General features: G+C 37.4%; 3 protein-coding genes across 3 annotated transcripts; 1 reads left to right on the top strand and 2 right to left on the bottom strand.

The window, feature by feature from the left end:
* Nucleotides 1-608: 608 nt before the first annotated feature.
* On the top strand, nucleotides 609-11,446 carry LOC114542162. The gene is made up of 11 exons (XM_028561905.1): nucleotides 609-939; nucleotides 1,436-1,490; nucleotides 1,597-1,685; nucleotides 2,498-2,651; nucleotides 3,037-3,687; nucleotides 3,880-3,992; nucleotides 8,479-8,533; nucleotides 8,827-8,915; nucleotides 9,172-9,325; nucleotides 9,560-10,542; nucleotides 10,922-11,446. Exons 1-11 carry the CDS (start codon nucleotides 862-864, stop codon nucleotides 11,207-11,209), a joined length of 2,709 nt encoding a protein of 902 aa, XP_028417706.1. The 5' UTR covers nucleotides 609-861; the 3' UTR covers nucleotides 11,210-11,446.
* On the bottom strand, nucleotides 11,241-19,762 carry LOC114542169. Its single transcript, XM_028561914.1, has 9 exons — nucleotides 19,087-19,762; nucleotides 15,306-15,580; nucleotides 14,972-15,095; nucleotides 14,299-14,384; nucleotides 14,042-14,217; nucleotides 13,727-13,779; nucleotides 13,359-13,501; nucleotides 12,991-13,030; nucleotides 11,241-12,548 (listed from the first exon to the last, which is right to left on the bottom strand). Exons 1-9 carry the CDS (start codon nucleotides 19,430-19,432, stop codon nucleotides 12,274-12,276), a joined length of 1,518 nt encoding a protein of 505 aa, XP_028417715.1. The 5' UTR covers nucleotides 19,433-19,762; the 3' UTR covers nucleotides 11,241-12,273.
* A 3,197-nt stretch (nucleotides 19,763-22,959) lies between these two features.
* On the bottom strand, nucleotides 22,960-24,885 carry LOC114542161. The gene is made up of 7 exons (XM_028561904.1): nucleotides 24,861-24,885; nucleotides 24,739-24,779; nucleotides 24,501-24,625; nucleotides 24,281-24,327; nucleotides 23,997-24,145; nucleotides 23,658-23,703; nucleotides 22,960-23,140 (listed from the first exon to the last, which is right to left on the bottom strand). The coding sequence occupies exons 1-7, from the start codon at nucleotides 24,883-24,885 to the stop codon at nucleotides 23,079-23,081; spliced, it is 495 nt and encodes a 164-aa protein (XP_028417705.1). The 3' UTR covers nucleotides 22,960-23,078.
* Nucleotides 24,886-25,158: the final 273 nt, after the last annotated feature.

The following is a 25,158-nucleotide window of genomic DNA, read 5'->3' as shown; positions in this document are numbered from 1 at the left end:
GTAATGAGTATCCTGCATTAAATTAATATCCTGAACGTATTACGACGAAAAGATTCAATGGAAAGGTATGGATTTTTTTACTAACTTGCGTGTGAAGTGAGTGTCCGGGAATATTTTTGATCCCTGAATGTTCCTAAATCTTCAACAAAAACAACATGCCATCTCTGACTTAATATTTATCTGTCATCTATATGCTCTAAAACGGCGCTGGTGATAGTTGACTAGATCCAGGAGATAGTTTTTTGGGAAGCGTGACAGCCATTCAAATAAATTTGCCTTGCTTTTTATGTATCTTATCTCGCATATTACGGTGGCTTTACAAAGTTTTGGATGATGAAGGGACGATGAATGCAAAACCTGCCGTGTAAGACGATTCATATTTTTAAATTTTATAGTTCACGGGATAGGGAAGATTTTCGTGACTTAAATCAGTCCGGTAGGTCAGATTATTTCGGAAACAGTCCTTTAACGCTATATAGTCCGAAAAAAAAAATTAAATGGCATGTGATATGTGATAAGTAGAAGTCCATATGTTTTACCATCTTTCTAACTCTATCTTTCACTTGCGTTTAAGTACTTATATATGCTTTGGCATGCATGTGTTTCACTCAACTCTTTTCGAAGTGCAATTCCCATAATTTGCACATTTGTCAAGATTCAACTGTGATAATTGATCAGTTAACGGTCTTGTATGCCAACAATTCAAAGCCGATTAATAATCGTATTGGTCCCCACTGCTTATTAAAGCTGCGTGATTCATTAAACTGGACCAGTTTTACCTGCACGCACAGGAGAGAAACACAGCCGTTTAATCTCGGTTGAAGAAACAATATTTTAAAGAAGATAAGAAAAACTGAGAAAATGGTGCAGATTTTAAGGCGAAACATGATTTGTTGCGTCCTCCAATCTCTGCTGTTTTTACCACTGTTCTCACAAAAGGTATATTGTTACTTTTTATTACATCATTCATTAAAGCAATAATCTTGTACTTATTAGTTGTATACTTGTGGTAGTTTGGTATGCTACGGTATCAGAACGGAGCGCAGCTTGTGCACGTCAACTGGCATGGGGCCCTCATTAATTGATCCATGGTCATAGTAGAATAAGACTTTAGTATTGCATGAGTTTTTGATCGAATCGAAATGAGTAAGATCTATCTTACACAGTTTGGTTGCGAAATATCAAATACGTATAGAGAAAATATATTTTCGCAAAGTCGCCAGTTTGACAAACTGATGTCACTATGAATGGTAAGCAACTGTATAATTTGAACCGGCAGCATCTTTTTTCTACTTAGGTTCTTAGCGTCCATGTCTGAATAACAATAGCCAGACGTCTCTGCTTCTGTTGTAACTGAGTAGTTTAGCACAATTTTTTTTCCAAACTGTTCCACTGCTGTTCCTGTAAAAAATTAACTGAATATTACCTTGTCTAGGTGATTGGTAGAACAAGATTGCAAGGCAACTGTGTTGTCAGAGATGGACGAGATGGTTGGTAAATTGTGTATTATTAAATCACGGAACTGACGGAAAACGACAATTACTTTAGCTTTACGTTTGGGGTTTAAATTTTATTCTTCCGCTTTTCATTGTGTAGGTGTCAGAGGTCCCCCCGGAATACCAGGTCATCCAGGCCCCCCAGGAAGAGATGGTCGAGATTGTACTGCCAACTGGTCACTGGATAAGGTACAGAGATAGTTAAGAAAATAAAATACAAAGAGTCAGCCAAGTATCTGTATAATTTATAATGTATAGGAACTATTCGCTAATAAAGTATTTTACAACCTACTGCAATGAAAGAATACTCTGGCCTAGCAGGATTGGCGAGTTTAACGCCTGTATTCTAAAAGCTCACTCACACTCAAACTCATTGAGTGGGAGATCTTAATCTTCTCATAACTTTTCCAAGGCGGTATTTTCAGTTAAACAATTGCTTGATTTTCAATGTTTTACCTTAAATCTTTCCACTGATTAAGAAAAAACTTCCTCGTTGATCAGCAATAACAAAATTTCTATGTCACACTCAGAGAGTGTGAGTGTGAGTGAGCTTTTTGAATACAGGCGTAAGTCTCACGTTTGTAGGCAATGGCATGCCGCAACAAAGTGAATATTTCGATCGTGCGAATTTTCTCTTTCTTCTCTTCATTTTCCTTTTTATTTCAAAACTATAACCGGCATATGAAACTATAACCATATCACACTTTTGAAAAACAACAAAAATTTTCTTTTCCCAATCATATAGTATTTTGTCTATATTTCCCTATCATAAATATAGTTTTGGCCACGTTTGTTTGAACGGAACAGGGACAGTGTTTCGCTCTTGATTCCTTCGTTGTGAGACTGTGACATGTGGTGGTGCCCGTTTTTAAGGCGGAGCACATTCACTTTTATTACACCACCTCTCTATCAAAACTTCATCACATTTTTATCCTGGGCTCCCTGGGTAACTACCCCGTTTCCCACCCTCACGCTATATACTGTTAATTTTTGCTCATCAGGTTTTTGAGCTGGAAAAACGTCTCAGCGAGTTGAACTCAAAATATCAGTTCATCGAAACAAACGCACAGGAGATGAAAGAAGAACTGGTAGCCAGCAAACAACAAGCACAGCAGTTGTTTCAAGTATTGGCAGCAAAGAAAATTTTAGAACCTGGTGAGTGGGCAATTTTTTGCAAAGCAAAATTTTCATTTCGACACGATTCATCCCTTAGTAAATAAATGCAAGAATTGTAACTACAGTTTCTGCGCAAATTCTCTAACTTACACCTGCATGCGAGCCAGCCTGCAATTTTTAGGGCAGCTCTCTAACCACTGTAAAGCTGAACAGACCATTCATTTGCTGCGCATTTTCTACACACGCCAAGTATTATGATCGAGTTATACTCATGCATGCATTATCGATGCTTATGCGGCATACATTGTGTTCACATTACTTTCCGTCATTTACCGCGGATCTGCATCACAGACTAATAAATCAGAATTGGTGGGACACATTAGGCTTTAGTATACGCTAAACTGTATTTTCAATCATTTTCAAGATATCCTTGGGCACGAAAACAACCTTCTTCCGGCAGTATCCCCAATAAGACACCATGCACGGATTGGCTCTATTCTATCAACCCCAGAACCAACCCTCACACCTACTGACACCCCTGTCCGTAATCAGAAGTGCAAAACACGACTAGCATTTCATGTCCATGACCGCGTAAAAACTAGGGGAGCAGTGAACATGGAGATATTCACCATAGGACAAAGCACTTTTCTCGCAGCAGCAAATTTCCATGCAGTTCCGGATGGTTACAATACAGCCTCATTTATCTACAAGATGAACTCAACCTCAGAGAAATTCGAAAAGCTTCAAACGCTACCTACGATTGGCTGCCGTTCAATAACGTATGTATCCAGTCAAGGAAACTCGTACCTAGTAGCCGCGAATCACTATAACGGAAGAACACATGTGCTGGACTCGGCCATTTACAGGTGGAACGGTCATAGGTTTGTGAACTACACCAACATTGAAACACAAGGTGCATCCGCGTCGGAGTTCTTCGAAATAAACGGAGAGAGTTACCTCGTGTTTGCAAACTATAGAAATGACACGAGTGTGTCAATATTTTCGGTGGTGTATAGATGGAACCGAGGAAACCTTGAGATTTTTCAAAAAATACCAACGCACGGTGCAGTCGACTGTAAATTCTTTCGAAGCAAAGCAGGACGGATTCTCTTAGTCTTCGCCAATTATTACTCTATCAACGACGGATTCAAGGTTAAGTCGGTGGTGTATCAATGGAACGGACGCCGTTTCGTCTTTGCACAGAGTTTAAGAACATCGGCGGCTATAAGTGTTGATTTATTTGAAAATAACGACGGATTGTTTTTAGTGTTCGCGAGTCATCGCAGTAAGCGTTCCTGGCATTCTGAGACAAATGTGTTTCGATGGAATGGAACTGAGTTTGCCTTGTTTCAGAAACTGCAAACAACTGCAGCTATAAAGGTATTTGTTGAAACTAGATACTATTAGGCGAGGGGCGTGAAAAGATGAAATTGGGGGGGGGAGAATGTGGTACCTCCAGTGTCCTGGGTTCCTACGCCCATATGCACCGCGCCCACCTCTGCTATAGTTTAGCAAGCACCCATATTTTTGTAGTGATTAAATCGTACTTTAATAAGTACACGACCCTGAGTTTGTTGGTAACTTCCTTTTTATACAACCGGACCCAAAAATGTATGGATTGATTAGGGTCGGACGCCCATAACTTGATTCCTTGCTGTGTTTTCAAGGTTAATCACTTCGTTGCCGATGGCATAATGTATCTCACCATTGCGAAATATTTTGATGTCATCACAAGCTTCGAAACACATTCCATGATCTACAGATTCAAAGACGGTCGTTTTGGTAAATTCCAAAGAATCCCGACGACGGGCGCATACGATCTACAGCCGTTTACTCACCGAGGTGTTTCGTACCTCGCCGCTGCTTTCCGCTTCAATGGCGTGCGAGGAAATCTGAGAAGTAAAATTTATAAAATGCACAAAGGATGCGTGAAAAACGTTTTACCCTAATTTCAGCTTTGCACCTCAAATGAACTATATGCTTTATGATATATATCATATGTAATTGTTAGTGTGTTATATGTACTATTTCACATACTCGCTTGTGAAATTTGCCATAACTACTGTATATATGCAAAGTACTTTATATAAAAAGGGGTAAAAACCTGTTATGGCTAAGATTAGAAATAGGATTATATCAGACTGATCAATAAATTCTTTGTTGATGAATTCGTGCTGTGATTTTACCTGGAATCATGCGCTTAAAGTTTGCCTGTGCAGGGGCGTGCCGATAATAAATCATGTAAAATAAATCTTGCGAAAAAAAAATGCGAAATTTAACGAGTGAATTCATAATGGAAAGTCAGTGATTTATGTTATTCAGAGGACTGGTTTGTCTGACTAGCTGCATGCTAAAGTCCATAGTCTGGCATGATAGTTCACAAGTGTGAGCACACACATAGCTATAGCATTCGAATTCGTTTCCGTCCTAATACAGGATTCGTCTGTGTGTTGATATATGAATACATGCGGGAATACATGTGTCTAGGTTTGTTGGCTTTCCATGACTGCTGTTTCGTGCTGGTCAATTAATGAGATATAGATATAGCGGCAGCTGTAGTACCGCTCAAATTAAAAACTGCAGTTCTCACATTAATTAAAGACGAAAAAAAGCGAATAGCCAACGATATTTTAATTCTTGTGAGCTCATTGTAATGTCATTCTTCGCGTGCCTTGGCCTTACATCACCTTAATGCATAAAATAAACACCAAGATAACATTGAACTAGACTAAGTCATGTAAGCCCAACAGAAAATCGATGATTAAAAACACTTAACAAACTGCATGTGTGGTTCTTGTTAACAACACTTTCATCTGTGACAGTGAAGACAGCAGTACTGCAGGCATAGCGTGAAAACAATTGTAGGGGGTAAATCCTAATACAGAAATTTCATCACTGTCCAATAATGATAAGAGAAATTCCTTCTCGTATAGTTGAAGATACCCTTCATTAAACTTAAATTGCTTAATGTTTTCATCTCTATATCTTAACATGTTGATAACATATTATATATATATATATATTAACGTATTCCAAAACAGAAAGGAATATTCACGAACTACTAGTAACTAGGCTTTCTACATTCTTTAATCTACGAAGAGATGGCGGCCACTGTTCACGAATGAAACCGAATGACATGAAATTTCAAAAAAACACAGAAAATTACCTTTCGCCCTGCACGTATTCTAGTAAAATGTACGTACTCAGTTATATCCGTAATCCTGGATTTTAACAAAAGCTTCAACAGTGAGGGGAATAATAGTTGTTTCGATATAAGAGTGCATTGTGCATTAGATAATTCAAAATAGACGTGTTATGTGTATGTTGATGAAAGTAGTCTATCTGAAAAATATATAAACAATTAATGACATGAACGATCATGTAAACATGACGCATTGACGTATTGCGAAAAGGAAAGATATTGAAACATCATCACTGTATATATGTAGACATATCATGAAGTACTAGATGGGACATCTAAATCGTTGTGAACTGGACGATTTTCGTTTGAGAACTGAAGTTATTTTTAGTGACGGATATCTCTTAATATGTTCTGCAAAATTCGATATTTCAATCAGGAGCCATGCACTGTGTGTTTTGCCTATTTTCTGTCTCAATCATTTTTAATCTCAATACACTCAGGCATTTAGATCCTTTTTCAGCATGTTCCTCATTCAACACTATCCTATGTACAATTTAGGTGATTTACACATTTGTCAAGATCCAACTGTGATAATTCGTCTGTTAACCAACTCTTGCGCAAACTGCGTATAATGGCGTAATAATTGTGTTGTATGTTGGCTTCTTAAACGCTGCTTGACTCAGAAACTCGACTAGATTCACTTGTGCAAGCGCAAGAGAAACATACGCACTTAATCTCAGTTCGAAAAAATTGTTTTGAGGAACTAATAAGTATTATAAATAATATTGGAAAATGGTACGGAATCAAAGCCAAAGGAGAAGCATTTTGTGTTTTATTTTTCAATCAATGCTGCTTTTCCCAGTATTCACAAAAGAGGTATATGTATACATTTACTTTTTATTACATAATTTTTGAGCAACTAAAACTGAAATTTTAGTACTCATTGTGTTCACTTGAGGTTGTGTATTTATTTAGTCTTGCTTTGAGAATCTATATGCCTGCCGTAAACACCTGATAAGATCATAAAATTTAGGTAAAATAATTCATTAATAATAAAAATTCAAATACGAATCATGCATGGTTTTCTCATTATTAATGCCGTGATTGTGACGTTAGAACAGTTGTTCAAAGCATTGCACAAATCATCAAATGCATATTTACATAACTTGAAAAGGACTAAAGGAGCAAGACCTTGCAAGTTTAAACACCTTTAAAAGTGGAACGTTCAAAACAAGTTAGGATTTTTCTGGCAGAGGAATTACGGTGCATGATTGTGGTAGCTGAATACATCGCGATCCTGGTAGCTACAGTTCGCGTCTTCCATAAAGACTGTAGCACAAAATTGCTGAAAACCTGCAGATAGCTATGATATGCGACGCTCTAGGACAAATATAAATGGTATTCCAATCAACTGAATCAAGTACTTTGTTGTCGTAGTAAAATGTTCTTTATTAACATTGTTTTCCAGTCTATACACTATATATTCAGTGTGGCAACGACGAAAGTGCTCATGCACACATCCCAGTCAACTCTCATTGCTCTTGTTTGTTAGTTTCATGCTTTTGGAACTTGGACGTTCACAGCCACATTTTCGCAGTAGCTATATAATTATCATATATCAAACAAGAAAAGCATTTTGTCTTCAATCATGTGACGAAAGATTTAATTCATTTAACAAAAGATCAATTGAAGTCTACGTGTATACGATTTTTGAAGTTCGCCGACTTTTCTAACCATGTTAATTCCTGATTAGCGAGAAACCTAATGCATTCCTTTTGTTATCTGATTTCCAAGCTGAGTTCATTAGTTGATATATATAGTGATTGATTATAACAATACCATAGTTGACAATACCATGCAATTCATTTTCAGAAAACATTATTATCAGAGCTATACATTTTGAATTTGTAATGCATTGTAATTAATTCATTGCGGCCGAAATATCCTTTGAATATATTCTCATGTGTCAATGTGGTAAAGAGATCGATCAATTATGGCGTCAGTACTCTTAATTTCTATTGTTCATGCAAATCACCTTATCAATTCATGTCCAACTACATTTCTAAAATTTGTTATAAAGAACTTATTGTCAGTGTATTAAAATCTAAATCGATATAGCTAGTTATTTCAAGGACTATTTTACTACATGTTATGATTCGAAAATGCCGTCTTCACAGATTATTAAACAACGAAGTTGGTAATCATGTTTACGGTATCGGCCCATATTTCCATTGAGCTCAGTATTTTATATTTTGCCAAGCTTGATGCCCGAAAATCTTCAACAGATTTGATTTTCGATAATTGACTGAATACATAAAAGAACATGCAATAGTTAATTCATTTTTTCGGCTTGCCTTAGTCACGAGCTCAAATAAATAAAGAAAGAATCAAGTGACATGATTTAATGAAGCATGGCTATAGCATGCTGAGGTTAATCAAGCGAGCACCACTATGCCTTGACCTAGTGTGAGAATCTCTGTGGTGAGGCGAAGGCCACTAATTGAATCCGGCTTCTAAGTTTTTCCCCTTCTTACAACAGGCCATTTAGGCCAATTAATTCAGTCTGTCGTTCAGTAAATGGAGTAAGGAAACCTATGCTGAATTCATAATAGCTAGAAGCATTGCTGTTCTATATAGTTGAGCCTATAATTGGAACAATCGCTCATCTTCCAGTGCTTCATTAAATACTTGTTCTCAAATAACTATCAACCGTATTTTTTTTAGGTGATCGATAGAACAAATTTGGGAGAAAATTGTGTTGTCAGGGATGGGCGTGATGGTGAGTAAATCGTCAACACGAAGATTACTCAGGGTTAACATATAGTTGTAGGAAATTATAAAAATACGGAAAAACATTCGTTTATTATCAGCAATTAGCAATTCTTGTACTTACTCAGTGCGTAGACTTACTACATATTCGACTATTCTATATTCAATATTCCCCAAATAAGAACTTGATAGTTGACATGTGAGGATATAATAAACTTGCAAATTATTTACATATGTCCACAAATATCAACCTCTTTTTCGATTATCCTTTCAGTTTCTACAGTATTTTCTCAATATATATAGGTGTACCAGGTCCCCCAGGAGTCACAGGTCGTCCAGGTAGGCCAGGAAGGGATGGTCGAGATTGTACCGTTTATTGGTCTCTAAATAAGGTAGGTTTTGAAGGAGTTACTGTAGTTATCCTAAAACATGATGAACAAGGATACCCTGAAGTAGTGTTTATAGATCTAAGACCAGGTCGGTGGGTTAACGTTGTCAGAATTTATTGCTGAAACTCAATATTCATTTTATGAAGTATTCTCATCCTTCTCAGACACAACAGTGAAAACACATGCTTTATAATCAAATAACAGTATTGACAGTATTGCACAAACAATTAGGTGCTTAAATATTTGCTTTTTTACTCAGGTGTTTGAGTTAGAGAAACGTATTCGCGAGCTTGACTCAAAAAATCAGTTGATGATCGAGGCAGCCGAGGAAATGAAAGAAGAAATGAAAGCGAGCAAAGAACAATCGCAACAGCTGTTCAGGATTTTAGCAGCGAAGAACCTTTTAGATTCTGGTAAATATTAATTTATGTAGAGCAAAAGTTTTGTTGCGACATAATAACTGATCGCACTCAATACCACAAGCTGACTGATTCCTCGCATAATACCACCCAATGAACTAATAGAGATATCAAGACATTTTGATAATAGCAACACTCGCCCAATGAGAGAATAGCTTAGCGAATAAATTACATGACCAAGGTCGAGATACTGAGCTGTGTTCAACAGTATATTCTATATTTTCCAAGATATCCTTATTCCCCAGACCACGTATAACCTAATTCCGTCCCCAGAAGAACCCCTTTCCAGAAACGACAATAGCTATGAAAATCCATCCACTCCAGAACCAACTTTCACTTCCACCGTGTCTTCTTTATCTTCGGGCACGCCAGCTACTGATCAGGACTGCCAGAAACGACTGATATTTCACGTTCATGACGAAGTCGAAACCAAAGGAGCGGTGAAGATGGAAATATATAACATAAAAGATAGTACATTCCTCGCAGTTGCAAATCACTATTTAGCAGCAGATGGTTACAATACAGCCTCATTTATCTACAAGATGAACTCAACCACAGAGAAATTTGAAATGCTTCAAACGCTACCTACGATTGGCTGCCGCTCGTTGACGTACGTTTCCGATCAAGGAAACTCGTACCTAGTAGCTGCGAATCACTATAACGGGAAATCATATGTATTGACCTCAGTGATATACAGGTGGAACGGTACGAGGTTCGTGAATCACACCAACATCGAAACACAAGGCGCAACTGCGTCGCAATTCTTCGAAATAAATGGAGAGAGTTACCTCGTGTTTGCAAACTATAGAAATGACTCGAGTGTGTCAATATTTTCGGTGGTTTATAAATGGAACCAAGGGAAACCCGAGATCTTTCAAAAATTGGCAACGCACGGTGCAGTCGACTGTAAATTTTACCGAAGCAAAGCAGGACAGATGTTCTTGGCTTTTGCAAATTATTACTCTGTCAACGACGGATTCGACGCTGAGTCGGTGGTGTATCAATGGAACGGACGCCATTTCGTCTCTGTGCAGAATGTAAAAACATCGGCAGCTATTTGTGCTGATTTATTCGAAAATGATGCCGGGCTGTTTTTAGTCTTGGCAAGTCATCGCACAGCGCGCTCCTGGCATTCTGAGACAAATGTGTTTCGATGGAATGGAACTGCATTCGTTTTGTTTCAGGAACTGGAGACAACTGCAGCTATAAAGGTATTTGTGATGTTTGCTTTTCTGAAGGAATCGAATCCAATAACGTATTATGATATTTCTGGTTAAAATATAGTTAACCAAGTGCTTGTTTGCTTAGTAACCACAGTTTATTTCGAGACTGTAATAAATGTATGCAAAGTGACCGCTTAGCTGTGTTTCCCCGAATACTATTCGCTAAATCATCCAAAACAAACGTAGCTAAACTAACGCTTTGTTTCAGTTCGTTAAATTGGTTTTCAGTTTCATTAAAACTAACACTGAAAGTCAGAAACGTCTAAACATAGATGGAATCCAGTATCATTAAAAGCTATTCTGGCACTTATCTTCCTTAATATATCTAAATAAACTGTTGCATGTGTTTTTTTTGCTTTGCTTTAAGGCTCATCACTTCTATGTCGATGACACAGTGTATCTCACTGTTGCGAATTATTTTGACGAAATCACACACTTCCGAGCTCATTCCATGGTGTACAAATTCAAAAACGGTCGATTTACTAAATTCCAAGGAATCTTGACTGTGGGCGCCTACGATTTGCAGCCGTTCACCTTCCGAGGGTTTCCGTACCTCGCCGCGGCGTTTCGCTTTAATGGAAAACACGGAAATTTGAAAAGCAGAATTTATAAAATGTACAACGGATGTGTGTCAAAAGAAGACGTTCTACCTTGATACGAGCTTTTGGAGTATTATTAATGAATGATATATATATATACTTTATAATATAGTTGAATGATATATTTTCGCATGATTACATGATATGTATGCTTTATATACTCATTTTTAAAATTTGTTAATTAATTCTTTTGCAAAGATTTTTTTTTCGGTAAGAATGTAATAAAGCCATAAAGGACGGGTCCTATGATTCTCTTGCTAACCTTTATTAGCGATTAGGGACCGGTTGTTCGAAACGGTGGATAACCCAAAATTTCATATTATAAATCGAAATTTGACAGATTATTTTAAAGGTTTCTAATATTATAATGTTGAGCACTTGCTCAGCACGCTGGTCCTTGCGCATGCGCATGCACATTTGAGTACTGAAATTGATATAAAAATTAATTGATATAAAATTGATTAAAATTGGATAGATTCGTATGTTATAAGTCAAAATAATTCCGAAAGTGCCAAGTATTGATAAAATCCGTGGCTATATGCTGCATATATACACCATATGATGTATATACATACCAGGTAGAAAATTCTTATCAATACTGTCACCCTCAAAACCACTAAAAATGCTGAATTTCTTATTTTATTTGTTTCCTGGCCACCGTGACTCGAACAAAGAGATATTTCAAGGTAAAGGCCATAATGGGACTTGTAAGCAAAATGTAATATGAAAATCGAAATTTAATTCCTTGGAATTCATCGGAATTTTTTTTTACGAGAAATTATGAAATTAACGTGGAAACAATGTACCCTTTGTAGTTTCTTATACAGTTCAATTCCTACTATTTTCTCGTGGTAGGCGGATGTAAATATTGATATAAATGAGTGCAGATTTCTCAAAACACTGTAATACCAGTAGTCCGTCTATACTGAAACACAGCAGGACCGCGGTCTGGCCGTTTTTACCGTATAAAGGAAAGCGCGGTTAGACTAATGGCCTTTCAAACAACCGGCCCAGGGATGGGAGATACTATACCATACTATACTACACTAGGATATAGGGTCGTCGCGACTTCGTGATCGAGACTTTTTGAGGCAACGGGCGTGAATACACATTTACTACGTTAACAATCAGAGTGTAATCTCGACAGAGGTGGCTCTAACTGATGATATTCGTGGTCAGGGAGGGGTGGCTTGGTAGGGAGCAATCGCTGTGACGTCATAATGTCATCGTCATCATCCACTTCTTCGTAATCAGGATCGATGTCATCGCCAGGTTCCTCAAGCACGTGGTAATTCGGTTGCTTAGGTGAACGAGGTCTTGAGCTTTCTATCACGATTGCATCATCCTTTGTTAAATGGCAATTGTATCTTGGCTCCGCAGAAGGACTCATGCATTCTAAATACGTAAAGAATACGAGTGGAAAATGAACGGATAAGAAACTATTTTGTGTTAAGTCCGTGAGTAAAAATAAGCATAATCAATGGCATTGGACAAGTGGTCACTGGGGCTAACAAAGCTAGCTTAGCGCTAACAGCCTAACCCTGGGTTAAATTTTACTCCGCTGTTTTGGTTTATATGCTTCTGCACCGCTGTTCGCTTCAAGACTTTGCAAAATAAGACTTCTATTTATCCACAAAATATTTATGGGAAAACATGTTCAACTGCATAACCAAGCGATTAAAAAAACTGATGTAAAAATTTGAGTTAATCCAGGGTTAAGCTAACCGGCTTTTGAACAACCGACCGCATGACTCCATTGAGAGAATAGATTAGTAGATTATGATAAGCAGGCCTTCTTTTGAAAGCCAGAAGGAATGAATAGGACTAAAATCTATACCCATCGAGACTGCATCCCTCAGAATTGTGTCAATAACATTCTGGAAAAGAAATTGAGAAATTATTTGATAGGACCCGTTTAAATTATGTAGCAAGGTTTTATACATGTGGAATACTCAGAAAACTGTATGTAACATGCAGAACTATGCGTGATGTAGTGTTTTGTAATGTAACGTGGGTTAGCGTAGTGTGGTGCATGTGTTGTGTTGTGTTGTGGTGTGGTGTGGTGTGAAGTGGTGTGATGTTGTGTGATGTGGTGTGGCATGGTGTGGTATGATGTGACGTCGTGATGTGATGTGGTGTGATGTGGTGTGGTGTGGTGTGATGTAGTAGAGTGCATATAGTGTAGTGTATTCCTTAGACCCTTACCAAATCAACATCATCTTTTTTCAGTGAATAATAAGGCTCGTAACTTTCTCTGTCTTCTTTTAAACTAGTATAATCTTCATCATCAGTATTCACTGGCGCAGCTTCTTGAATTAGACTGAATCTTGTCTCTGCCGTGAAATGAACTAAACAAAATATTATAATTAAATATTTATTCACTCTCGGTTTTGATGAAAACTGTTTGCCGCACAGTATTCTTGCACCTCTACTCAGTGGCGTACCAAGTACGATAATTGGGGGACAAAGAAAGACATGCTCATATATTCGTGCCTTGTACTTTAATTTTTCTTCCAAATTGATTGTTTTAAAGGGTAGGCCGTAGGGTAAACGGTTCGAGGGTAAATCATCACCTTTTATTGGAGCATCAGGGTTAGCAATGGATGGTTTTTCTTTCTCGTGCTTCCTATAATGCAGAGTAATATCATAGGTAAAGCATGATTTCTTTGTAGTGACGTCTGGGCGAGCTTAAAAACTGAAAACAGTCTGTGTTTAGCATGAGCACGAGCACACATCATGTCGTACATCAACACATGCATGAAAAAGAATTCTTAACCTGACAAATAAATGTAAAATAAGCCGTAACACTAAAACGAGGCTACCAGGCCAGGACCAGGAGTTTCTTCGACCTAAGAGTTCTCGAGTTGAACAGCAATGTACGCGCGTACCTGATTCTGTGACGAACAAAGCATACAGCCAAGATAATGATGAGCAAGATGACCAGGCCAACACCAGCAGAAATACCGATGATCACAGGCATTGAAACACTGTACGTGTAGTTCTTATTAACTACGCTCTCCTTCGTGCTATTGACGACTGTCGTTGAGACCATTGTGGGGGGTTTCTACAAAATTTCAGAATTAGGACCTTTTTTTTGAGGGCTGGGGCAGGACAAATACACTCACAAAGACAAGGTAAACAGTACCTCTGATTTAGTAGTTTCCCTATTAACTTCTTTTGCTGTATGAATTGTGGGTGCTTTTGTGCTTGAAATAATCTTTGAAGATGGATCTTAAAAAGGGATTAACAGAATTACGTTTGGCTTTCGGGGAACAGTTTTATTATGTTTAATTAAAACGCCTTGTCATCAGTGCATGGACCAAAAACTGGGAAGGAAGGTAGGAACGAATACGGGGCACCACACTACCCTTTGTATTTGTCTTAACTGAAAGTGTTTAGCTAGAACAATGATTTGGGAAAGCTCTTTCTCAAAAAAAAAGATAACTGACCTTTAGACAATTAACCTCCATAACTTACATTTCGACTATACCAACGTTTGGAAACATGTTCAAATTTAAATCAAGGAGATGATAGCTTAAGCCCCGTTTACACTACACTCAATTTCTCGGCACGGCACGGCTAAAATGGGCACCCGTACCCAATTTTATTAGTGTTCAGGCAACCAAAACAAAGGCCGAGTACAGATGAAATGGGTACGGGTGCCCATTTTAGCCGTGCCGTGCCAATAAATTGAGTGTAGTGTAAACGGGGCTTTAGAGCATATAATAGCTTTGTGGATTTCATCTCGACATTGCAGATGGTTCGTTAGAAGTGTATACCAAAAGATGAGAGAGTACCAGAGAGAAATATCCACTTACCATAATTTTTACAATCTTTAATTTTAAATACAAAGCAGCCATTTTCAGGGGGGTCTGTTTTCGTGTGGCAAGAAATTTGTAGCTTCAATAAAAGTCCAGACAGGAAACCGTTGACTTCTTCCCACTACAAATGAACATGCGAAGATATAAAAAATTAGTGGGCAGGAAGTGATAATATAGTGGTCTGTCTTATTTTTACCAGGTTACTGATTATTTCTGCATCATTTCTTTGTTTGTTAGAAAGCAAAGCCAAAGGTATGACAAAATAATTTGATGAGTTGATTCAGTGTGACTGTTGAAAACGCAAGGCAACGACAATGTAAAATTTTCTTACTTCCATTGTGAGGTGAGCTGGATCGGTGTCACGTCCCTCGTTTGGCGTAATAGTCAGTATATTACTCATGTTAGGTAGTGCTATCCAGTTGCCATCATCGCTAAGGAAACTTGTATTGTTCTTGATTTTACACGTTATATCATTAACCGGTATACCATGATGGATGCGTAAAAGGCCACGAATATTTTTAGTTCCACTTTTCGTGAAATCTAACGTCGGAAGTGTTTTATCTGTGAGCTGTGGATCATCGTCCCTTATGCCCTTGCCACCACAGCCTAAATTATATAAGCACGAGAATTGATTGTTAAACGATGGCGAGGTGATTGGAGCAAATATGTATGTATAACACATTCACTGTAGATAAGAAATGCCTGCGGAGGAGGCTACATTCACTGAATCTTTATCCAGAGGCCGTTCTAGGGGGTATCATCCGCAATCCGGGCTGATTTGGGTTTGTCTTTTAGAATGTATTTCACTCACAGATCGAGCGGCTTTGCTGAAATATAGTTAAACACAATGGAGACTTTCCTGCCGTTCCGGTCTTGTTTTAGAATAGTTTTCATGAGACAGAGTTCAGTCTTTAGAGAGTTTTTTTAACTTCGTGAGAAGCGATGATAATCATTGTCTATGAGAAGAGTTGCATGGACATATTAAACAAATCACATACCGTATATAGAAATCGGACGAAAAAAAAACAGACGACCGAGACGGGAACAGAACTAATACATAAACCAACCCCCTAATTCATCGTCTAGTTTCTGCAGCGCTCTGACCGTACCCTATGACATCACAAATTATCCCCTCTATTATTCCCGTTCGAGAATAGGGCCATTTTGGAAAATATAAGTCGCGAACCATCCGTATAAAAAGAGCCATTTAATTAAATTCGTCATTTGTGTACATATTCATGCATACTCGTCTCATACCTGGCTGATTTCTTTTGAATGAATTTGTTGTAACAAATACTGTTAGTATGCATGGAACATAAAAATATGAATTGCTCGCCCAAGGAAGGTCCTGGGTGAATACCAGGGGCGGACCCAGCCTTTGGCTGACTGATGCGATGTTATGACTTATGAGCAATTTTTCTAAATACAAAATCTATTTGACATTTTAATTACATGCACACTTGCTGATGATTTATACGCATACTATTCCCAGCGGAAAAACATTTGGCTATTGGGGGGGGGTCTGTACAACATGATTTATTCACGTGATCTTATTCTACCAATCGTAGTTCAATATTATATTTGAAAAGTAAAATGGATGAAATTAACTGGCAATCGAACGTGCTTGTTATAACATGCACTAAAGTTATATCACTTATATGATTGTATCATTGAATTTAAAAGCTATTCCAGTATTCCTTCGGAACACAGCAGAAATCAACGATATCCAGTAATGTGTGAGTATATTTGCGTACAGTATGGTTAGATTGTTTATATCTGTTTTTACGTGTTTATATGTGTTGACTAATGCAAAGCAGTCTCATTTAATTTGTCTACAATATAAATATCCTACAAAAAGCCTGCCATTTTAGGTTTCAGTTGGACTAATAATAAGTCAATTTTGCCCTTGCACTTGTTAAATATTCAAACAAAGCCTGACGAATTATTCAACACCTCGGGCTCCGGGTGAAATATCGCACCAACTTTGGCTGATTTGTACGGATTATTTGCTAGGACGAACTTTGGAAAAAAGATTCTGCTGCTTACAAATTGTTTAATAAATCGTTAGTCCATAAACACGGACGGGCAAACAGGAGCATCCATAAGGAACCACTATCAGTGGTTATCACTATAGTCAGTATATAGTTATCACTATAAGCCAGGCGCACATGACGCGCTGTTCTGATACATTCCGATTGCAGTCTGCCGACTAAAATTTTGGTGGCACAATGCGACGTATAAACTAGGCACAGAGAAAGGAACGCGATTTTGAAAATTAGGAATAAGCAAGCCATTAAGGCATTCCTAATTTGCTCGCATGGCACTGGAGCACAACGCTGTCAACGCCGTTTTCCCCTATTGTTTTCTGCGGTTCTGTTCTATCACTATCAGATTAACGAAGAAGACCAAATTCATTAATGCTCGCCAAATGAACCAAACAAACACAATCATGCTTTTGTCCACAACGCCAGAATCATAATATTTCAATACCAAAAATTTCACACTCAGGTGAATCTGGCAAAGCGGGATCTTGTAAACCACTGTGTAAACAAAGCCTAATGAATAGCGATTACACAGCAATTTTGATCCTGGCTGCAATGTCAGTTCGGTTTGAATCACCCGCAACAAAATGCGCTTTGTTATCTCCAAAATTAAATCTCAACAAAACCATTTGGTTGATTCATAGTTGATAGTACATGATACCAGGATTTTGTGTGGGTGTGTTCTTTGTTTTTAAAAATAGTCAATTACGCAGTTTTTAAGCGGTATCCTTCAGGCTCAACCAAACATTGAGTGGGACAGGAACTCCATTACGTTACGGAGCCCGGTGTAACGCATTAGTTCTGGGGGCCAATATTTTTCTTAAAGAAGGATGAAAAATTCCTAATGTCATTAACATTCTCGTAAATAAGGAAGCTCCGTCATTTCTAAAATTATGTCAGCGTGGGGGATTTCTTTATAATATCAGAAGAGTCAGCATTGTTTTTTATTGAAGTTAAATTGTGACAATAATTGCAAAGAATGTAACAATTTAATATATAAATTAAAATTATATGGACATTATATGTGGGGATAGAAATGGCATTTTGTCATTTTTGTGAACGATATTTTAAGTTGTTATATTGTTGACTGTAATACGGGTTGAACGTGGCCGGTAGCGTAAATCACATTCATATTATCTATGGCTTGATCAGGCGGCATCGGAAATCCGTTCAAACTAATATGTTTTTATTTTGTGCACCACAATGTGGCTTTTCATTTTTGCACTCCTGCAACGGCCTTGTCAAAAACAATATAGTGTAACACCATAATAAAAGTGGCAAAAAAATTCGAACGGATGCGCCCTACTGCATGTTATGAAGGGGCAAAGAATAATGTCAAGAATAATGCTTTTTCAAAAGAAACCTTTGATTTGTTGCTGGTTATATGAGAACTTCAATTAAGTGTTGTTTGTCATGGACTGTTGACAGTGTATATAACTTTTTTTTATCTTCGGCAAGGTTTTCAAATTGAGCAAAGGCGTTATTTGTAAGATAAAATTTTGTTTGGGCGCATAGCCTACAAAATCTCTGAAGAAAACTATGCGACCTCAAGGCTCAAATCTTTTTAAACTGAATACTTTTTTCTCTTCCCAGAATAATTAAAATAAACTTGATCCAATTTATGACCTTTTAAAACTTGTCGTGACTCGTGAGAATTGTTTTTTAATGCGTAAACAAATGTCCTTTCTCTTCAAAAAATGTGAAAATTAACAGTATATAGCGATTAATAAGGCCGAATAACAATTAAAATAAAACAAACACCTATAGTGATGGTCTGATACAGTTGGAAAATATCAATCATGCAAACTCCAAATTAGGTTACTATCCAATATTTCGCGCACTATTTGTGAAGTATTTTAACATGTATCCGTAGAAACGTGTCGGGGTATATTAATCACGATATCGTTGGGTATCCGTGTGCTCAGGCATTCTCCCTGGATTTTTTAATTAATGTCAATGTTACGCATAAAGGGTATGAGAAATATTGTGCATCGTCAGGTGTGCCATGTTCATATACACATCTCATAAGTCATATGGTCAGTCTTACTCTCTAAAATTTAGTATGCTCACCTGTGAAATCAGCCAGCACTTTCGTCGAGACGCAGTTCATAATATCAGCACGATATGTTTCTGTGCCTGAATTACATTTACATCCACTGCAGTCGTGCGTCCACGATTTGACGCAAGTAGCATTCGTGTTTGCGCAATCCTTGCCTCCGTTCGCGTGAAAAGGGTTCGCGAATTGATCTCCGTCTTGCATTCGACATACATATTCGACATTAGCGCAATGAGCGTACTCGAACAAACAAAGGAGAGTCGCCAAGACAAATAAACATTCAACCATACGACGTAAATATCTTGATGAATACATGCAGTTCATCGTTGACGCAATCGAATGTTTGGGTAAATATATCATATAATATGTCTTTATATACTCAAGTAACCTAGAGTGTACTGATTCTCCTGTGTATCAGAAATTTGTACCTGGCTGAATGAGGTTGATGTTTTTCTTTGATGTCGGTTGTATCGAGTAATTGATGAATCCAGACAACAGTTTCAGTCAGAACTGTCAGATTGGACGATTATTTTCCTGATGCGCTTTATATAATGCTTGAGTAATCTGTCTACAATATTCACACTTTGTGTAGTGTGGATTCCTCGTAGAGTTGAACTTGGTCGGGGTAGCTTGTTTCGATACGCTCAGTTGCGGAGTATACTGAACTATTATACCAACGTCCATCTAATATTCTGTTTAATGTCGAATATTTACAAGGGCGAGGTGAAGGTTTATCATTCACATAGGAAATGAAATAATGAATTCAATCAACACTTCATTGCTATACTAAAACACCGCGGGTGGGGTAAGTCGGCAAACTCCGACATTACCCTTATTACTTCGTGAAGGTATAAACAAAGCTGCAAGGGTAACTGGATCTTGCATGGTGTCTCAGTGTCTGCTCCCTAAAGGCTATTCTAAATCAATTAAATAAATTGTGAAACTTATCAGGCCCTTAGGTTTTTCTGTCGATTGCTCGATAATCCTATTGATTAATACAAAGCTTCCTGTGAATTCCTACGTTCCAGTGCGGTCATGTTTTATTACCTTTTCTTTAGTAGCTGAGAGAGAAAGCTTTCTTTATAATGGTGATGTGATTTGTTTACCACGAGAATGGATTAACTGAACCTTTAAGAAGCCATTGTGGAGAATGTGAGACAATCAATATGTTTGATATTACAATTCACTTCAGTCTTCAGATAGACCTTCAATAGTCCACGGCCCACGGGTCTTGAACTCCATACGCAGAGTGTGAGAAGACGGAGTTATAGTTGACTAGAAAAAGGACATGTCTGGAAACTTTGTTCTAGCTGCCTGAAACTGAAAGGCTGAATGGCTGAAACTCCTGTAAATTCCCTGTTTATTAGACTAGCTGATCACAAACAAAATTGTTTGTATTTTTACGAGCTCATTGCACAAGCAGATTAGGATAAGTTGCTGTAACGACTTCGCGTTCAGTCTTACAGTGCTCGAGTAAACAGTCAGGAATGACGTTAAGACACTTGAAAATTAAAAACTGAAAGTTCTGAGGAAATGAATGAAGTATTGATCAACTATTCTTCTAATGAAAATTTAATCTCACTCATGCTTTCGAAGAATTATATAAAAGTGGATGAATTTCAGTTACCCGTAGTAATAAATGATACCAGGCAGTAGACTGATACATAAGATGGATAGTGCAGACTGTGCAGTATACCTACATTTCATACCATTATGTGCCTCTCTTTGCTGGCTTGCTTATTTAATCATTGTTCATTCCAAACTAGCCTGCTTGCAACCCGAGCCGGATTATGGCTAATTCCACAAAGAATATGACATGACAAAACGATGTCGGTTCACTTTGGTTGATTAAGTTGCAACATCGAAAGAAGGGGAGGGAGTTGAGGCGGGGTAAATATATAGAAAAATATATGAAAATAGTTCTTCAAGGCCATCTTCCATATCGGCAAAATGTTTTATAGCCAATTTTATCTTGCTCTGAATGAGACCCTATCAAGCAGATAGATGGGTTTTTATTTTAATAAGTCACACTGCCACAGGTTAAGTGAAAACCACTAAAACCTCAGTTGGTGGTCTTCAGTCATTGCCACTTGTGATAAGATGTACAGTGTCGTCCATGCATCGTCATTATCATTATTGACCCGGGTGTTGTCTATGTATTAATCTTGCGGTTTTAAATTGATTGATCTCGGTCCAACCGTCGCTTATACTCACTCTAGAAATGGTGAAATACTAGACTTTTATATTCCAAGGAGTAATCCACGGTATCACGTTACATTATCGACGCCATCGCGACGAGGAATTATAACAAGCTTTATTGAAACGAAATTATTGATATTGATAAATGGAATACATTGTTTCATATAATAGTACAACACAACCATAATGTTATTACTGATAAAGATAACGATAATCTCATAGTCTACCATATACGATTCGCAGTTCACACACATGCGGTGCATGCATAATCACCTTAATAAATTGTACTTGCGATTTTCACCTATCAAAATTAATCTCATCGGGCTTCTTAATCTCATGTCAAAGCAATACTGGAAGATAAAGATTTCAAAATATTTTTATCTTTTATACTTACTTAATATGTGTTAAAATATATACAAAGATTTTAAAGATTGATTATTGGTGGTAAGCCGTTGAAAAATGTAAACATGTTACCGCATAAAGCCATGCATGTTATATAAAATGTTTAAAATCAGGGCGCTTATCGCCAGGTTGCTACTGGTAATCTCTGTGATTACAAATTCGTAGTCTAGTGAGTAGTAACTGCTCAATGGTTCTTACTTCTAAAAAAGGTATTTTTTTGACTGCCAATATTTTTTATTAATATATTTTTTTTCTGGAGGAATTTCTCATAAGATTTTCTTTATCCATTTGGTTAGAATTTGACTCGCAACCAATAAATCATAGATGCTAAAAATTGTTTATCACGGGACAGGAATGCGATATAATTATATAAAAAGAAAGAAGGAAGGAAGTCAAACTGGCGATAGACTTGTTTTTTACACCAGCTGACGCGTCATCATCTTTAAAAACACTGAAGGAAGATCGAAACGACCGAAGTTCATCATTCTCAAGATACATTTGATATATTTAAAATATATAGGTAATAGGTTTATATATATAAAATATGCTAGATTCGGTCTTTAAGTAAATTAGCATGTGCAGCTGTATGGCATTGTTAAACTAAACCTATTAGAGTTTAAGAGTATAGCTGTAAGTACCGGATGAACACCTCCGTCTAATTTGGGCATTATGTCATATTTGTCACTACCTTTTTTCATTATTGTATGTTTGTTATTTTTATATTTTTAATAGTTATAATCAATTTACCTTTGCAGCGCAAAGCAATTCCATTTTCCGCGTAATGCCACATTTTTTAATTAATATGTTGGGACGTGGAAGCTAGTTTGGTGGAGGGGCGAGGATAAGGCTTTAGTGAGGTTCTTTAGGGCATTTTTTTTTCATCACTGTAAATTAAGGGGGCTGTGCTCTCAGTGACCTCCAGTTTGTACGGCGCCATTTTCGCCAAGTACACCCACTGAGTCATTTCCGTAAAAGCGTGGTTCACAATATTTAAATACTCTGACTTTGAGGGAAAAAATCCCTGCTAATTGAACTGCGTAAAACTGCGTTGCCTTGTTCAATCCGTGACTAGCTAGTTCTTTTCATCATCTTTTATGAAACTTATGTGAATTTGGTTAGAATGCTACCACTAATGATGGATTGTAATAATATTAGGTTCATGAACTTACCATCAACTGCCTAAAATAGACAAAACACTTCACGCTGCTCCCTGGTTTTATTAGATTAATGAGTAATACTTTTTGTTTCATTCGCATACTGGGAAATGAATTTCTACATTTGACGTTTAGTGCCCTTTCTTTTATTGTATTTAAATAAACTAAATCTCCCTAATTTTATAAATATATCACACAATTTCAAAAACCTATGTTGTATATATGGTTGAAGTTTCGTGTCACATAGGTTTTCACGTTTTTGATGACTTTCCTTTTCCTTCTAACATAAAGTACACAGGTTCATCAGCGATTTCTGAAATGGAGTATCGGAACGCTATCCACAATTTCCCATTTCACTACATATCACCACATATCACCACATATCACCACATATATCACCACATATCACCACATATATTACCACATATCATCTCGCATGGAATGCAAAGGCGAAGCTAAACGCCTAATTTGGGGCAGGCTAGGTAATATCCATGCTCTTCTCGTGCTCTAGTGATTTCATTTGAAAGCGCCGATTGTTCATACGCTTCATACGCTCACAACTACGCTTCCTGACGCGGTGGTGATGAAGTTTGTTACTATAGGCATCGCTAAATCAATAACTGTATAAAGAGGCTCCTCGAGCGAAGCTGATATACCATTGAAGAAGAAGACTTGAGGCCTCTCGTCTCTTAAGGAGGGGGCATTAGCTAAAAGAGTCCTCTCCCTGGCGCAACGAGGTAGTTTCGTTGATGGATGTTTATCGTGCCTCGAATAGATTTTAATTTCGCCTTAAGCATTAATGATAGTATAATATATAATCCTAACATTACCTTCGAAGGAATGGTTCCCATTTTCTGTTTCTCCCATATCGCCCTCCTATATGAAGATGCCAATGTTTGTTGGTCGTTATTTCAGTAGATCAATCAGAGATTTTTTGCTATATGAAAAATGCTCTCGAATATACACTAAGGGGCTGTTCACATGAGCCCGGTTACCGAGATTTAACGAAACAATGGACTTTGAGGTGTTGAAATGAGTAAATAACACGATCCTGGTAGTCGTGTTATCATCCTAACAATAGCATATATACAGTGAGACTGTTTAAAAAAGACTTTTTTCAATACATCTGTGTGAACAGCCCCTAAAAATTATTTCATCATTGTCAATACCTCATTATGAATTCTGCTACAGTTTGGTTTTAACTTCATGTAAGGCTGCTCTTCGTCCTTTTTTGCTTCAAGGAAGGTATAACCCGAGGCGTCAGTGGAAATATTTGTCTGAAGATCCACGATACGGTACGGGACACTGTCCTCTTCCTCTGCAAAGAGCGACCCATTTTTTGTTTAAAATTCCCCAACAATTGCAATGGTCACTCAAGATTTAAGATCATATGAAGTCATGCATCGATGCTTTCTTGTATTTTCTTTATCAAATCTACGCAGATGATACTCACCGTCAATATATCCATGTTCTGGATGTTGATTCTTCCTATCAGATTTTCTACAGCAAAAGTACAATTTTCATAATTATTAAAATACCTCATGAGAGTATGAGAAATGTCAAGACAATTCAAATGGATGTGAGGTTGATAATTTTTAATTATAAAACATTTGTTGTTTCCACCTTTCAATTGTCTTAATCACTTAAATTCGCTCAGTTCTAGATACACTTACTCTTTCGCTTTTCTTCTTCGACAATGAATCCATGTCCAACAAACGATAATAGTTACCAATAAAGCAAAACCAACGGACAGACCAATAGCTAATTTGTTCGGAGGATTGCGATTAGTCCCTCTTTCCTAAATTTTTGAAGAATAGTCTAAATAAATATTTCGATGCCAAGAACAAGTAGAATGTCGTTAAAAGACGTGAATTGTAATTTTATTTTTCAAAATGCTTTTTTTATTCTCACTTTTTTTGATGGACGTGATGTAGATAAAAGTTGTATGTTGACTAGAAAAAGATATCGAACAAGTTATTTCTTGGGCTTGTGTTAACTGTTAAGGCTAAGTGTGACTGCAGCCTACATTATACGCCTTGTTGCGCGCAACCTAGTCATTTTGTGGATTGTTTGCTTCCTCCCAGTTCGTTGCCAAAGGCGTAACTTAAATGCCGTTGCTAAAAGCAAAACTGTGTAAAAGAGGACTATAAGGACTAGTCTCATTCAGCTGATTTCTTATTCAGTATCCAGACAACCCTGGGCCTTTTTAGAATTGGTTAGGAGGCATATGAGCAAAATTGTGATAACTTTTAAGATGCAGTAGTTATAGGTGGTGGCTTATGCATGCGTGGTAAATGAACTCCATATAATGCAATGGATAAGAAAATGGTG

The sequence above is a fragment of the Dendronephthya gigantea genome, unplaced genomic scaffold (assembly GCF_004324835.1).
Source record: "Dendronephthya gigantea isolate DGI-Jeju-01 unplaced genomic scaffold, DenGig_1.0 000340F, whole genome shotgun sequence".
Classification (NCBI taxonomy): domain Eukaryota; kingdom Metazoa; phylum Cnidaria; class Anthozoa; order Malacalcyonacea; family Nephtheidae; genus Dendronephthya; species Dendronephthya gigantea.
The sequence above is the reverse complement of the archived record's forward strand: the minus strand, read 5'-3'. Positions and strand labels throughout refer to the sequence as shown.

What these genes read in the sequence shown, in the direction of transcription:
- LOC114542162 (XM_028561905.1), top strand. Translation starts at nt 862, where the DNA reads ATGGTGCAGATTTTAAGGCGAAACATGATTTGTTGCGTCCTCCAATCT. An exon ending in TACCACTGTTCTCACAAAAG is followed by an intron (nt 940 to 1,435) that starts GTATATTGTTAC and finishes TACCTTGTCTAG; the next exon opens with GTGATTGGTAGAACAAGATT. An exon ending in TGTCAGGGATGGGCGTGATG is followed by an intron (nt 8,534 to 8,826) that starts GTGAGTAAATCG and finishes CAATATATATAG; the next exon opens with GTGTACCAGGTCCCCCAGGA.
- LOC114542161 (XM_028561904.1), bottom strand. Translation starts at nt 24,885, where the DNA reads ATGACTAGGTTGCGCGCAACAAGGC. An exon ending in CATCACGTCCATCAAAAAAA is followed by an intron (nt 24,626 to 24,738) that starts GTGAGAATAAAA and finishes TCAAAAATTTAG; the next exon opens with GAAAGAGGGACTAATCGCAA. An exon ending in CGAAGAAGAAAAGCGAAAGA is followed by an intron (nt 24,328 to 24,500) that starts GTAAGTGTATCT and finishes CTTTTGCTGTAG; the next exon opens with AAAATCTGATAGGAAGAATC.
- LOC114542169 (XM_028561914.1), bottom strand. Translation starts at nt 19,432, where the DNA reads ATGATATATTTACCCAAACATTCGATTGCGTCAACGATGAACTGCATG. An exon ending in AGTGCTGGCTGATTTCACAG is followed by an intron (nt 15,581 to 19,086) that starts GTGAGCATACTA and finishes TATATAATTTAG; the next exon opens with GCTGTGGTGGCAAGGGCATA. An exon ending in GGGAAACTACTAAATCAGAG is followed by an intron (nt 14,218 to 14,298) that starts GTACTGTTTACC and finishes GAAATTTTGTAG; the next exon opens with AAACCCCCCACAATGGTCTC.